The sequence below is a fragment of the Alligator sinensis genome, unplaced genomic scaffold (genome assembly GCF_000455745.1).
Source record: "Alligator sinensis unplaced genomic scaffold, ASM45574v1 scaffold524_1, whole genome shotgun sequence".
Classification (NCBI taxonomy): domain Eukaryota; kingdom Metazoa; phylum Chordata; order Crocodylia; family Alligatoridae; genus Alligator; species Alligator sinensis.
The window spans coordinates 325,062-340,409 of NW_005842747.1; the positions used below are offsets into that span (position 1 = coordinate 325,062).

The window sequence follows — 15,348 nt, forward strand, 5'->3', positions numbered from 1 at the left end:
GTGTGGGGCAAGGGGTAGGTGTGTGGGGAATGGGGGGCCTCAAGCAGCCCCTCGTAGACTAGAACTCTTCCAACCTGCAAGGGAAAAGCCAGAGTTTCCCATGTTTTTCTCCTTTAAAGTAAAATCCATTTTTAAAGCTTGCTGACCCCTTTTTAAAGTTTATTTGTGACCCTTTCATAGATTCTTGTGACTGAGTTTGGGTCATAACTCACGGGTTGAGCAACACTGATCTAGATGACAAATATGCATTTCTCTACTTCCCAAAAAGACACTGAAATCTTCTTCTTAGCTGTGAGATAAGCACTCCTGAACTTTTTTTTAATGAAAGAAAAGACCTTGTCAGTCACCAGCTGGACACACTAGGTCCTTTAATTTCTAAATGCCACCATCATCCAGGACTTTGTAAATTTGAGGGTAGGTTACTGCAGTGTGCTCTGTGTGGGGCTGACCTTGAAGATGATCTGGGAGCTGCAGCTAGTGCAAAACGTAGCAGCCTGTCTTCTAACAGGGATGGGTTACCAGGAGCATGTAACTTCAGCTCTCCAGAATCTGCATTGGCTTCCATTAGCTTTCCCCATACAGTTCAAGGTGTTGAGTTTGGCCTATAAGGCCCTAAATGATGCAAGTTCTACATACCTAAGAGACTGCCTCCTGCCTTCTGTTGTACTGAGGCCCCTAAGATCCTGGTAGGAAAGGTGGATCTGGGAAAAGTGCAAGAGCAGCTTTTCTCTTGGCAAGATAGTGTTTGTCCAAAGAAGGGAGCTGAGACACATCTTAAAAAACCCCATTGTCATCTCCTCCCCAGAGCCCCATGCTCCAGATTCGGAGACCCAGCTGGGCTGCAACTCTGAAGAAGACAGAGCAGCAGTGAAGCCAGTCATGGGGACATCTGGAGTCCTGACACCCCTCCAGCAAGAAGATTTAATGGATGCACTGAAGGATGATGCTGCAGAGGTCCCAGACATGAGCAACCTCCCAGGGCTGACTCTAGAGAGTGCAGATCCACAATCTTCCCCCAACAGAGAACTCCTTGCAGTAGTGAGTTTTTGGGCTAATTGGTTGATGGCCCTGATGAAGGGACTGATGCAGCAGAACAGTCACCCATGTCAGCTTGATGTCTCTTTTACATGCGTGAGAAGGAAGAGTCAACAAGAATATCTACAAAAAGCCACATGTGAAGCTTCAGAAAATCCAGCAGAAGCTCAAGAAGCCAAAACAGGAGAGCAGGGAGGAGACCTGGGAGAAAGCTTTGAGGAACTGCAGCCTGTAGCCCAGGACGATGCCGAGGATGATTACGTAATAATAAACAGAGTTAAGTATGCATGTAATAACACTTGGTACCATGGGACTGAGACCTGAGTCACACAAGGGGGTCAGGATCTGGTTGTAAAGAAAAAGGACCTGGTTCAAAGGGAAACTGTACGCCCTTAAGAAGGACTTGGGCAGGAATGGGGTATTTAACTCATTAGAGGCCTAGGTCCATTAGGTGCCTCCATCTTGTCCTGAGATGGAAGTGCAGCACTTAGCCATAAGCTGCACGGCATGCCTAGGTCAGTCTTTTTGCTGCTGAACTTCTGTTTCAATCCAAATTCCTTGGGGCTAATTCCCATTTTACCCCCTGCATATAGCTGAGGGTGAGGTCCTGACATAACCTGAATCAGGGTGGCATCCAGCTTCATCTTTAGAGATGGCCCCAGTTAGCACAAAGTGATGAGCCTGGAGCAAATCATAGATTTGGAGAAGGCCTGGGGATACAGGTGGATAGGACCGAGGTGGGGCATGTGGACAAGTACAGGTCTCTGCACAACAGGTGTCAAACTCTTTGAAACCCTTTTGCAGCACCCTTGGTGTCATGACTCTCAGGTTGAGGGCTCCTGGTCTCAGCAATCATGTGATGCTTCCCTCTTATGTGTTCTCTACAGACTTGAACTGGACTGAACTATTTGACAAAGAGAAGGTGCTGAGAATCATCCTTGTTGGCAAAACCGGTGCTGGGAAAAGTGCCACAGGGAACACTCTCCTGGGCCAGCGAGTGTTTGAGTCCAAGCTGGGGGCAAAGCCAGTGACAGAAACTTGTGCAGTGGAAAGCAGGAGCTGGGAAGGGTGGCGGGTTGTGGTCATGGATACTCCTGCCATTTTTGACACCCCAGCCCCTGATGAACAAGTTTCCTGTGAGATCCATCATTGCTTCCTGCTCTCTGCCCCAGGCCCCCATGCTCTGGTGCTGGTCACCCAGCTGGGCCGTTTCACAGAGGAGGATGAGGATGCAGTGAGAAGGGTAAAGAAGATATTTGGAGCTGGGGCCATGAAGTTCACGATTGTCTTGTTCACCCGTAAAGAAGATTTAGGGGATGGTTCCCTGAGGGACTATGTGAGCTATTCAGAGAACAAAGCCCTGCACCACCTGATTCAGGAGTGCGGGGGCCGGTACTGTGCTTTCAACAATAAAGCAACAGGAGCAGAGTGGGAGGCACAGGTCAATGAGCTGATGGGAAAGATTGTCACGATGTGGTGGGAGAACGGGGGCTGCTGTCACCCCAGTGATGTGTATAAAAATGCCCATTTGGAGATGAAACGGCCTCAAGAGGCAACTGGAGAGGAAGGGAGGAGAAAAAATCTGCATGACCCTGTGGAGTGTGGAGAAACAGTGGAAGAATCGAGCACTGGCCCAGAGGCACTACAGGAAAACATTGCATATTTGGATGAGGTGAGAAGGCAAGGTCAGTGAACCAAAGCTGTGAAACTGGAAGAAAAGCTGACAGATAGACAGAACTGTGACCTGGGACGGTCAGGTGGGGCTGAAAGAGTTTGTGCCCTGGATCATGGGAATCATGGCAGGGGGCTCCAGGATCTGGCTGTGCCATTGTTGCAGATATTTATTCAAAGTGATGATGTAAAGTCCTTAATCCAATGGCAGCTGCAGGGCCAGGGAAGGGGTAACCAGGCTGTTGCCACTGACAGTTTCATAGTTTCATAGTTGTTAGGGTTCGAAGGGACCTCAATAGATCATTGTGTCTGACCTCCTGCCCTGGGCAGTAAGGAGTGCTGGGGTTAAGTCACTCTCGCCAGGTGCTTGTCCAGTCTCCTCTTAAAGACCCCCAAGGTAGGGGAGAGCACCACCTCCCTTGAAAGCACATTCCAGATTCTGTCAACCCTTACCATAAAGACATTCTTTCTGATGTCCAACCTAAATCTACTTTCTATCAGCTTGTGGCTGTTGTTCCTGGTTACTTGAAGGGGTGCCCTGATAAACAGAGCATCTCCTATTTCTTGCTGCCCACCGCCCCCTGACCCCCTGATGAATTTGTAAATGGCTATAAGATCTCCTCTCAGCCTTCTCTTGTGGAGGCTGAAGAGATCTAGGTTCCTCAGTCTCTCCTTATAGGGCCTTACTTGTAGGCCTCTGGCCATATGAGTGGCCCTCCTCTGGAACCTCTCAAGGTTGTCCACATCCCTCTTGAAGTTTCATAGTTTCATAGCAGCTAGGGTCGGGAGGGAACTGAACAGATCATCTCGCCTGACCCCCAGCCATCGCCTGACCCCCTGCCACAGGCAGGAATGACTGCTGGGTTCACAAGGCCCCAGACAAGTGATCATGCAATCTCCTCTTGAATTTTCCCAGGGTAGGGGCGTGGACCACTTCCCTGGGAAGTTGGTTCCAGATTGTGGCCACCCTAACTGTAAAATATTGCCTTCTGATCTCCAACCTAAACCTATTCTCCATCAGCTTATGACCATTGTTCCTCGTCACCCCAGGGGGTGCTGGGTGAAGAGGGCTCTGCCTATTTGCTGTTGATCCCCCCTGATGAGCTTGTAGGCAGCCACCAGGTCCCCCCTCAGCCTCCTCTTGCTGAGGCTGAACAGGTTCAGGTCCCTCAGTCTCTCCTCGTAGGGCCTGTCCTGCTTCCCTCTCACCAAGCGGGTGGCCTCCTCTGAACCCTCTCCAGGCTGGACACATCCCTCCTGAAGTGTGGCGCCCAGTTCTGGACGCGGTACTTCAACTGCAGCCTGACCAAAGTCACATAGAGGGGGAGGATCACCTCTCTGGACTGGCTTGAGATGCACCTTTGGATGCATGACAAGGTCTGGCTGGCCTTGCTGGCTGCAGTCTGGCATTGGCGGCTCATGTTCATCTTGGAGTCAATAATGACTCTGAGATCCCTTTCTGCCTCTGTGCTTTCAAGAAGGGAACTCCCCAGCCTGTATGTATGCTGTGGATTCCTTGTCCCAAGGTGCAGCACCCTGCATTTGTCTACATTGAACCCCATCCTATTCTCATCTGCCCACTTGTGTAGTCTGTCTAAATCTAGTTGCAGCCTCTCTCTCCCTTCAAGTGTGCCCACCTCGCCCCACATCTTAGTGTCATCATTCCTATTGATGAATGGTCATCATTCATATTGATGAATGACTGGCTCTTCTGGGATGGGGACAAGACTGGCATGTGTGTGCAGTCCAGTGCACCCCTGTGGTTAGGGAACCCCATGACCTTGAAGCCTTCAACAATTTCCCTGGGGTTATTGAGGCAGATGAAGTTCTTCACTGCAATGCCCTGCAGTAGCTGCCATACCTCACATCCCACCACCATGGCCATGCAGGGTGTCATGCCAAACTGGCTCCTGATGAAACAGTCTGGTTGGGGTGGTCAGTTTCATGATGGCCATGGCCACCTTTTTTTCTGGTGCGATGGGCAATACATGAGAGTTTCCTGTCACTCAATGTATGGCAAGAGCAGAGAGATTATGTGGAAGAATGTCTCCCTGCTCATTCCAAACATCTTGAGCCACTGCTGATCATCCCAAAATGAGAATACAATGCATCCCCACCAGTCAGAGCTGCTTGTGTATGCCCAGAGCTTGCCATCATTGCTCTGTAGGTTCATCCACAAAACCCTGTCACTCTCAAGATCCATGGCTTCCTCTTAGTCCAAACAATTTCCCAGTATAACAAGCCTTTTGAAACTGCTAACCTGCGTTGGTGCCTCAGGACAAGGGTCAGCATAGCATGCATTATTTTCAGTACCTGGATGACTTCATCATTGATTTCTTCAGTTCTTCTAGTTGAACGTCTCCAGGGCATCCAAGATCAGCTGCATCTCCTCACTGATTCCATCAGGAGTCAACAAAACCATCTTGTTATGCAGAGAACAGAGCAACACTTGCTTGCGCTAAGGGACTTGTTTAGATAGGGCTGTTGAATAGGGTCATTAGGGTCCATTGAGGGTCATTAGGGTCCACCCCCCCAGTCCATCTCTTAAACAAAGAGAACATGAAGTGAAACATTCAAGAAAAGGAGAAAACTTTATGTACAAACAAAACAAGGAAACAAAACAAAGAACCATTTTTTAAAAACACTGATGCAAAACTACTATAAATAACTATGGATCATTATACTATAACTGTACTATAACTATACTATGCTATAACTAAACTATAACTTAACTATAACAATAACTAAAGAATCACTATAACAATTCTGTAGTACAACAATTCATACATTATTCTGAGCTGGACAGAGAACTGTTCAGTTGTATTGCGTGGATCCATGCCCAGTGTTGCTGCTGATTGGCACGGTAAGGTGCAGGGGCTGCTGCAGAACTGGGTCTGATGACCACCAGCATAAAATGGTGAGCAGTACACCTGTCAGTACTTGCCAATCCTGCCCGATCTGGGTATGCCTCCTGGGTATGCCTCCTGGACTCATGATGGTTGTTTCAGTGCTGGATGCCCACGATGCTTCCTGCAGCTCAATGGACCTGACTGACCAGTGGTTGCAGCCACTGTTCTCATTCCCTGAGAGCATTCACCAGACTGTCAGTTCGAGCACTGGCTGCAGCCAGCCTTTGGTGCCTGACCATCCTTGGTGGAGGTGTTGGAATCAGAGCTGAAAATCAAGAAAATGAAGAAAATTCATAAATGTGGTAATTAGAATGAATGAATGATGGGTGCTTGCTGCTCTAAAAAGAAATGCTCAGTAAATCCTGCAAGCAAAAAAGAAGCATTCAGTCCAAAATCGGTGCCTGGCCATGGGGTTGGGGGTGGTGGGGTGGTGTATTAGGTCCATATTGACTGTAAACAAGTGAGATCCTGCTTTACACAAGCAGGTGAAAAAAAGTTTCCCTCCCCACTTCACCTCTCAGCCCAGTGTAATCACAGCTGTCATTCCAGGTGACAGGTGACTGACTATAAGGTTCCCCAGGACTTAACATACCTTGTGTGGAGGTTGTGGTCCTTGGTATATCCTCCTGAGAAGAACTGACTGGTGACATGCCTGGGACTCTTCTGCTTTCTTCTCCACTGGAGTGGCTGGATTACCTGTGAGTGGCAGCCAGGGTTGGCAAAGTGGTCTCAGGTGAGGGCACCCCAGAGGCTTTTGTCACTCTCTGTGCATACCTATACAGTACCTCCATTAGTGACTGGAGGTACCTGTAGTGAGCCACATGATACACTGGGGGGCCCTGGCTCTGTGATCATGCAACATCCCTGTGGAATTTTGCCTGCAGCATCTTAGCCTTGACCCAGCACTTCAGTGATATTCTGTTGTGACCCCACTCTGACAATCTCTGGGCAACATCAAGGTAGATGTATCAGTTGGCACGTGGGCTGCAGACAAACTGGTGCATGACATCAGGGTCCCTCAGCACATGCACCAGGCTCTTCATTTCAGTGAAGGTCAAAGTGGACTGAGAACTATGCACTGTTGGCTGCTCGCTTCTGCCATGAACATTAGACATCTCAGCTCAATGAGGGATAACCCAGGGAGCTGTGCACTCAATTTATAGGTCTTCATAATTTCATAGTTGGTAGGGTCGGAAGGGACCTAAGCAGATCATCTAGTTTGACCCCCTGTTTCTATTTCCCCATAAAGACCACCTTCCAAATCGCCGAATCTCTTCCAAATCTTTTCCGAATCAGTTCAGAGGCTCCAGATGGATTCAGAACATTTTAAGCTTCTAGCGATTCAATTCAGGTTCACAGATTTGGCCTCTGAATCAGGGCAAATATTCTCCAAATCGAATTACCCACCGAAGCTTTGCACAGCCCTACTAGCAAACAGGCATGACTACCACCATGCCCCCATTCTCCACCACCACCCCACCCTGATGCTTGTCCCGCTATCCTGTATACCCATCACCAGTCCTGTACACATTATCATGGTGGTGATACTACCATCACCCACTGTCTTCATGCTTCCCTCCCCACACAAACTTCCCTCCACCACACCCACCCCAGTCTCCTCCCCCCTGCCCCAAGCCCTCTGTCAGCCACAACATTGGTACCAGGAGCCAGAGGCAGAAGTGCAGCTGGTGATAAGTTTTCCGTTGTGGGAGGGCTTGGACTTATGGTAAAAGAGGAAAGCATGGAAGTATAGGTTAAGGTATGTTAGAACATGTCAGGCTAACTGCTGTCTCTGTCTTACAATTACCCTCCGGCTGTGCCTCATTTGAGAATGGCTGATGCTGGGATGCTGTTTTTTGATAGGCAGAAGACTTTGAAGGGGGCATTTTAGGTCTTTCATTTTAGTTATTGCTTTCTAGTTGTGGGATAGGTGAGTGGCTATTCAGCAGTGTTTCAGTTTTCACCATTTGTTGGTTTTGAATTAAATTTTTATTTTTGAAAGTTTCTGTTTTCAATCAATGTACACAGTGCTTTAGTGATCTGTGGGGCATCAGTCTTGTGGGTGGTGGATGCTGTTGGTGATGGGGGTGTCCCTTGAGAGGGGGGTGTTGGTGTGATTCTGGTGTGCAGGATGCTTTTGGCATCTGTAACCAACATGACCCTAAGATGCACAGAATGGCTTTGGGGTCAGACAGACCCTCCCATCTGGGCTTGACCCAGCCTGGCCCCAAAATGATCCAGGTGAACCCCTTGGTCTGGTACCAAAAATTTAAAACAGTTGTGGAGCATGTCTGCTGTTGTTCAAACGTTCCCCAGGAACTACATGATTGGAGAGTAGGGGGAGGAGCTGAACTTTCCTTGGCCAGGCCACCTCAAGCCTACTCAAGTCTGACAAGTCTTGACACCTCAAGATTACTGCTAGGGCGGCTAGGAGCTGGAACCAACTTCCAAGGGAAGTGGTGCTTGTCCCTACCCTTGGAGTCTTCAAAAGGAGGCTAGACAGCTTAGAAGAGGAAGGGGGAGTGGAGGGTGGGGGAAGGACTGATACCTCTAGCTGGCCAGTGACTGTGATTTCTCCCTGACTGCCCTTCCATCACAATGTCTGCGGGGAGGTAAATAGAAACAGCATAAAAGCCTGTGTGTGCAGGCTTTTCTGTCCCTTTCCTGAGCTGTTTCTGCCTGAGCTACAGCATCTCAAAGGTATTGTGGCTACTGGCCTGGCTTCCTAGTCAGTGGTCTGCTACTTTTTGCTGTTAGAAAGGATTGGATAGGATATAGCTTATCTTAGTTTAGCTTAGCTTAGCTTAGCTCAGCTAAACATCTCTTTGCTTCCAATTAATTTCTTTCAATTTATATTTGATTTGTTTTTTTCCTAATACGTCCGAAAGAGACAGCTCAGTGTTTTCCCTGGCAGTGTGATCCATCACTGTGCAGGGAAGCACACATTACACACACTCACACAGATCATAGAAGTCAAATATTCATAGAAGAAGAAAATATTGTATATAGTTATTACATTAGTCATTAATATTAGTTATAGTTAGCTTTAATAGTTTACATACAGAATAAAGACAACACAGAAGAAGAAAAGAACAAGTCAGACAGCCACACATTCAGATTCGGACCAGATCAAAGAAGAACACAACACACACACACTTTTTGCAGAACAGGAAACATTAATATGAAGTGTGCTGGAAAGGCAGGTGCCAGGACTTCTGGCAGGGGACGGAGAGGGGCTAGAGGGTGTAGGGGGAGAGCTAGAGCTGCAAATCCTGCCCTCCCCAAACATAGGCACATCCTCTTCCTGAGCAGCCATGATGCTTCTGCTGCCAGTGGAAGCAAGGAGGTGGGAGTAGTACCTGATGTCCCTGCACCTGTGCCACCGCCCTTAACTCCAGAAATAGGCACCAGCAGCAGAATCACTGTCTCCTTCACCCCAATGTCATCTGCCAGTGTGAGACTCCCACTGCCAGAGGAGGAGCTGGAGCTAGAACCAGGGAAGCTGAGCATCTTTGCTCAAGCGATCCAGGACCAGCAGACACACAGACCAAATACAGGTGTTTCCTCAGTCTGACAAAGAATTTTTCAACCCAAAAGCTTGCTAAGATGTATTTCTCTAAGTATGCAGTTGGCCTACTAAAAGACACCAGATTGTCTTACCTGTTGCCATTTAAAGTGGTGAACCGGACTGAGGCTGTTGGGAAGGAGGAGACCTCATTGGGGCACACTACCATGTTGTGTAGAGGCCTCAGCACCAGTGAGGACACACCTTAACACACACACACACAGTCACGCAGTGAGATTTCATATTTCATAGACATCAGGGCTGGAAGGGGCCTCGGAAGATCATCGAGTCCAGCCCCCCGCCCAAAGGGCAGGAAGTCAGCTGGGGTCATAGGATCCCAGCAAGATAAGCATCCAGTTTCATCTTGAAGGTGTTCAATGAAGGCGCTTGAACCACCTCCGGTGGCAGGCTGTTCCACACCTTGGGGGCTCGGACAGGAAAGAAATTCTTCCTTATGTCCAGCCTGAAACGGTCTTGTAGTCATTTATGACCGTTCGACCTAGTCGTCATCCCTTGGGGCGCTCTGGTGAACAAACGTTCCCCCAGATACTGCTGGTCACCCCTGATAAACTTGTAGGTGGCCATCAGATCACCCCTGAGCCTGCGCTTTTCCAGGCTAAAGAGCCCCAGGGCTCTCAGCCGGCCCTCGTAGGGTCTGCTTCCCTGACCTCTGATCATGCGTGTGGCTCTTCTCTGGACTCTCTCAAGCTTCTCCACATCCATTGTGAATTGTGGAGCCCAAAACTGGACACAGTACTCCAGCTGCGGCCTCACTAAGGCCGAGTACAGGGGGAGAATGACGTCTCGGGAATGACGCCCCGAGATCGCACCTTCACACACTCACACACGCGCGCGCACACACACACACACACACACACACACACACAAAAGGTCAGACAGTGAGAGTGCACCTTAACAGACATTTTGGAGAAGAAGCTCCTGCAGGAGAGGAAAGAAGGGCTCTGTCACAGTTTCGCTACCTGAGATGCTGCTGGTGGTACTGTGCTAGTGCTCACTCAGTAAGTTATTTTATACCTGTTACCATTTAAAGTGAGGGACCAGACTGAGGCTGTTGGGGAGGAGGATACCTTATTGGGGCACACTTTAACACAGACACAGTGTCACATGCCTATTTCATGAGCCTGTTAGCAGCCTGAGGTGCAGGCCCCAGAACGCAGAACCCTGCTGCACCTATCTTCTTGAAGGCAGGCAGGCTTCATGGCCTCAGCAGGGGCCACCATCCCTGCAGTTTTCACCACCCCCCATGCCTTAACACACACAGAGTGTCATCCATGTCATGAGTTTTGCTTATCAGCAGCTTGAGGTGCAGTTTCCCAGAACCCCCTGCACCTATGTCCTTGAAACTTGGCAGGCTTTGTGGCCTCAGTACGGGCTACCATCCCTGCAGTTTTTACCCCACTGTGGCGTAACACATATACGTGACATGAGTTTTGCTTTCAATACTTTCCCAGAAATTGCAATACTTTCCTGGACCTATCTCCTTGAAACATGGCAGACTTCATGCTCTCAGAAGGGGCTACCATCCCTGCAAGTTTCATCCAAATCAGACAAAAAATGACCAAGTTATAGGTATTTAATTGATTCCCCATTATACTCTATGGCTGAATCTCCAAATCTCTATGAACTGGTGCCGAATCTTCCAAAGCCAATTCAGCCTAATTGATTCAGAACAGTGATCTGAAACTCCAAATTGAATTGCTGGCCTCTAAATCTGTCAAATCTGAATCTGAATTGAATAGTTCCCTATTTTCACAAGCCTGCTGCTCAGGTCTTGGCCCCTCTAAGAACTGGGAGCCAATCAGCATTGGGACAGGGCTGCTCTCTGCCCACCCCGTCCTGGCAGTGCATGGCTCTTGGCTCCCCATTAGAGCTGAGAAGTAGGGCTGCCCAAAGTTTTAGATCATGATTTAGATTTGGAGATGATTCAGAGGCTGAATCTGTGAATCTGAATTGAATTGGTAGAAGCTTTAGGATTTCTGAATCAATTTGGAGCTTTTGAATCAATTCAGAAAAGATTCTGTGATTCAGAGATTCGTCCATAGGGTACAATGGGGAATCAATGAAATATCTATAACTTTGTTGTGTTTTGGCTGATTTGAGTGAAACTTGCAGTAGTGGTAGCCCCTCCTTAGGGCATAAAGTGTGCCAAGTTTCAAGGTCATAGTGCAAGGGTTTCTGGGAAACTGCACCTGAAATTCCTGAGAGCAAAGTTCATTTTATGTATGTGTATTATGCTACAGTGGGGTGAAAATGGCAGGAGTGGTAGCTCTTGCTGAGGCATATCAGGGGGTGCATATGCACCCCTGTGCATCTCCTATGTGTCACCACTGAGAGAGAGGTTGCTTTTCTCTGTGGGGTGGGGTGTGTTGGGACCCAGAGGCCTTCAGGCCTGGGTTTTGAACTTTGTGCTGTGTGCTGAACTTGAATTGTGGTCAAGACTTGCACCAGTGAACAGGAGCATATGGAAAAACACTGTCCCTGACTGAAAATGAATCAGGAAGTTGGCTAACTAGGTTGAATAAATATAGCCTGGGCAAGAGGAACAGTCAGAGAAAAACCTACCCCCACCTAAGAATGGAAAGATTCTCTCACAATAGAAAATTCCAGTTAATGATAATCATATTTGGCAAAGTGCCATATGGTGGACGCTGCCAATGAACCCTAGGAAAGGTAGTCCCATCAAAGCTGGGCTACCAGTGGCACAATGCAGATAGGCACATGCTGCACCACAAGGGTCCTCTTGGTGTCTGCGGCACCTCAGAGGCCTCCATCCAGATGGAACCCCTGGTTCTGGGCTCCACAATGATGGAGCCTCTGTCTCTCAGCTGCGGAGGCTGCCTGGCATGTTTCCAGGCACATGGCACAAGGAGCATGGCCACCTCCCCTTGATAGGTTTGCTCCACTTTGGAGTCTCTGGGGCACCAGATAGAGGAGCTCCAGGCCACAGTCCAGAGACTGAGTGCCATCAGGGAAGGTGAGCATGAGATAGACTCCTAGTGTCAGGCCCTTCACCCCCCGCATGCGGAGGGTAGACCAAGGTCACCATCCAGGACAAGGGAGGACTCAGGGATCTCCCATATTGTCCAGCTAGGGGGTTGGACCAAGGTGGTCAATAGCCCCAAGGCCCACTGCACCAAGGTCCCCTCCAATCTGGAGCTTTGCAACAGGTAAAAAACTCTTGCAGCCCTGGTACAGCCTGCAGAGCTGCCAGCTCCTGCAGGCAAGGGAGAATCACCCACAGCTACTGTCCCTGCTCTCCCTAAGGTCACTTATAGAGTGGTCATCGTGGGAGACTCCCTCCTCAGGGGGACTGAGGGCAAAATCTGCAGCCCTGACCCCTTAGCTGGGGAGGTCTGATGCTTTCTGGGAGCCCATATCCAGGACATGGCCGAGAGGATCCCAAAACTCATCTGGCCCACTGACCACTACCCTATGCTCCTTATCCATGTGGGCATGAATAACATGGCTCGCAGCAATCCCAGCTGTAACCTGGTCATAAAAGAGACTAGATTAGGCAGGCACAATCTGCCTGCTACGAACCCGTGCTGGTTTCCCCTCAGCATCATTTGTCCTGCCGGGCTCTCACAAATGTGAGCCTTGATAATTTTTGCAAAGACTTTGCCAAGGATGGAGGTGAGACTGACTGGCCTATAGTTGCCCGGGTCCTCCTTCCTCCCCTTCTTGAAAATGGGGACCACGTTGGCCCTTTTCCAGTCCTCCGGGACTTGGCCCGTGTGCCACGAGCGTTCAAATATTCCCGCCAGTGGCTCTGCAATGATGTCGGCCAGTGCCTTCAGCACCCTCGGATGGAGCTCATCCGGGCCTGCCGACTTAAAGGCATCCAGTTCTTCCAAGTGACTCTGCACCATCTCAGGGTCTACGCATGGTACGTTACAGTGTACATCAGGATCTGGGGGAATGCCTGTTCATCAGAGCACCCCAAAGGATGACAAAGTCAAATGGTCACAAACTCTTCCAAGACCATTTCAGGCTGGACATAAGGAAGAACTTCTTTACTGTCCAAGCCCACAAGGCCTGGAACAGAATGCCATCATAGGTGGTGCAAACACCTTCTCTGGACTCCTTTAAGAGATGTTTGGATGTTTATCATGCTGGGATCCTTTTACCCCAGCTGACTTCCTGCCCCTGGGGCAGGAGGCTGGTCTTGATGATCTTCCGAGGTCCCTTCCAGCCCTAATGTCTATGAAATCTATGAATTAACAGCCTTTTAGAGAAGCTGGCCACTGTAGTCCCCCTGGTTTACCTGTGCCAGGTTAGCACAGGTTATGTCTTGTGTCAGGGTTGATAGTAGTTGTACAAAGAGTTTAGATTATGCATCATAGAGGATGGTTTGGACAGGGCTGATCCTGCCTCAGTCAGGGAGTTGGATGAGATGATCCCTGGAGCTGCTTACCAACCTCCCTTCTCTATGGATCTATAATTCTATGAAAATGTAGATGAGATTTTGTCACGTTGAGCCACTGAGAGGACATTCCTCAAGCTGGTAGGTGGATAGTCCTAAATGTGTAACCACATGAAGGGTGTTGCATGGACAGGGCCTCAAACTCTTGTGAGATGAGTGTTTTCAGTCCAGGTGGGAGGGGTCCCAGTGGGAGGTACTTCAACATTTTCACCTTTTGTTTTTTACTTCTTTATAATTAAAGTCTATACAAGTAAAAAATAAATAAAGTCTCTCTGTCTCCTTCATGCAGTTATGTTGGTCCAAGCAGATAAAGGTAATACCCCCTATGTGTCCAGTGCATGCCTTCCCTAAGCACTCTTTAAGCATCTCCACACCTCAGGTTTAGCTCTAACCAGCTGCTCTTGTCTCAAAGGTGACATCACACAAAAGGGATGAAGAAGACACCTGCTTCTGGTAGAAGGCTTCAGCAGCGAGTACATTGGCAGAATGACAGTAGATGATGGCACAGAAACATGAACATGATCTGAGACAGACTGAAACATACCTGGAATGGGAGCATCACTGTGGCACTCATACAACATCCCCAGCCAGAAAGGGCATCAGAAGTCAAGTGTCTCAATGGTACATGTGCCAGCATAAACCATGGTGGTAGCAGAGACTGTTTCTAGCCTAAAACACATGAGGACCAGGGCAGAAAACAGAAGGTCTGTCCCCACTGCAGCAACTAACCGTAATTGTACTGGAGGCAGAAACTCCACAGCCTGGCAGTGGGAAGGTGACTTATGTTTTCACCTGGGAGAGGGCTCAGGCAGTAGGAGAGGACTTTCAGCTTTGCTGATGATAGGTGCCGAGAGGCTATGGTTAGATGCTGAATTTAGAAATGCCCAACCCAGTGCATGTTGGTGTAACATGAGGATTGTGCTCGGAGAAGTCCTCTCTCTCCTGTCCACATTAAACAGCACCCAAGGGGAGCAGCAGGCAGCTGCCTTGAGCATCGTGTCATGATGTGCAGAGCATCCCAGGAATTGTCTTGCTCTAGAGCAGTTGTTAAGCCTACTGCTGCTGGGGAAGCTTTCATCCATTTTTTGCCATGAAAGCTCGTGTCAGGAGGGTAAAAGTTGGCCAATTTCAGTGACCAAAAAAATGGGGTCAATCCTTCCCCCAGCAGCAGCAAACTCCTCTGTTGGTGTGTAGAGCTATGATTTACAGAATGCCCTGTGCTCCCTGACACATTGCTCGCACTGCTGCAACACGCCGGCAGTAAGTAGAAGCAAACGGAATGGGAGAGAGAAGTGCCCCCCTCCTTTCTGGCTCCCCTTACCTGTGCTATAGGAGAGGGCAGATGAGAGCAGCAGAGGCCAACCTTTTTGGCAAGAGTCTCACAAATTAAACCCTGTGCCCTCCCTAAGTGTCTAAAGGATCCCCTTCCCTTGCCTGACCTGCTTCTCTGTGGCCTGCTGTAGCAAAACCTCCACATTTTCTTTTTTTGTTTTTCTTTTAAAGTGCATTCCCTCCCCTTCCCCAACCATTTCTGACTTTGTATCTTCGTCTCTATTCCCTATAGATAAGTGTAAGTAAGCTAAGATGTAGGATAAGCTTTAACATTTTATTTTAGATAGTAAGTTTTATTTCTCTCCCCTCTGCAAATAAGTGCCCTGCTATTTTGATATAGATATCCACTGTTTTATAAGTGATAATTATTATGTTTGTATTGATTTCCGCCC

The 15,348-nt window shown here is 48.7% G+C and overlaps 1 protein-coding gene across 3 annotated transcripts in view; it reads left to right on the forward strand.

Annotated features, from left to right (window-relative positions):
• LOC102369332 (GTPase IMAP family member 4-like) overlaps positions 1-15,181 on the forward strand; it is an 18,166-nt gene extending 2,985 nt beyond the window's left edge. For 2 of the 3 annotated variants that reach the window (XM_025216569.1, XM_025216567.1), the window contains exons 3-5: positions 806-1,312; positions 1,923-2,707; positions 14,037-15,181. In XM_025216569.1, coding sequence (XP_025072354.1) covers positions 806-1,312; positions 1,923-2,707; positions 14,037-14,081 — 1,337 coding nt within the window. In that variant the 3' untranslated portion in view covers positions 14,082-15,181. Of the gene's footprint in view, positions 1-805; positions 1,313-1,922; positions 2,721-14,036 lie in introns of all 3 variants that reach the window. The other variant, XM_025216568.1, reaches the window with a different exon arrangement.
• The last annotated feature ends 167 nt before the right edge of the window (positions 15,182-15,348 follow it).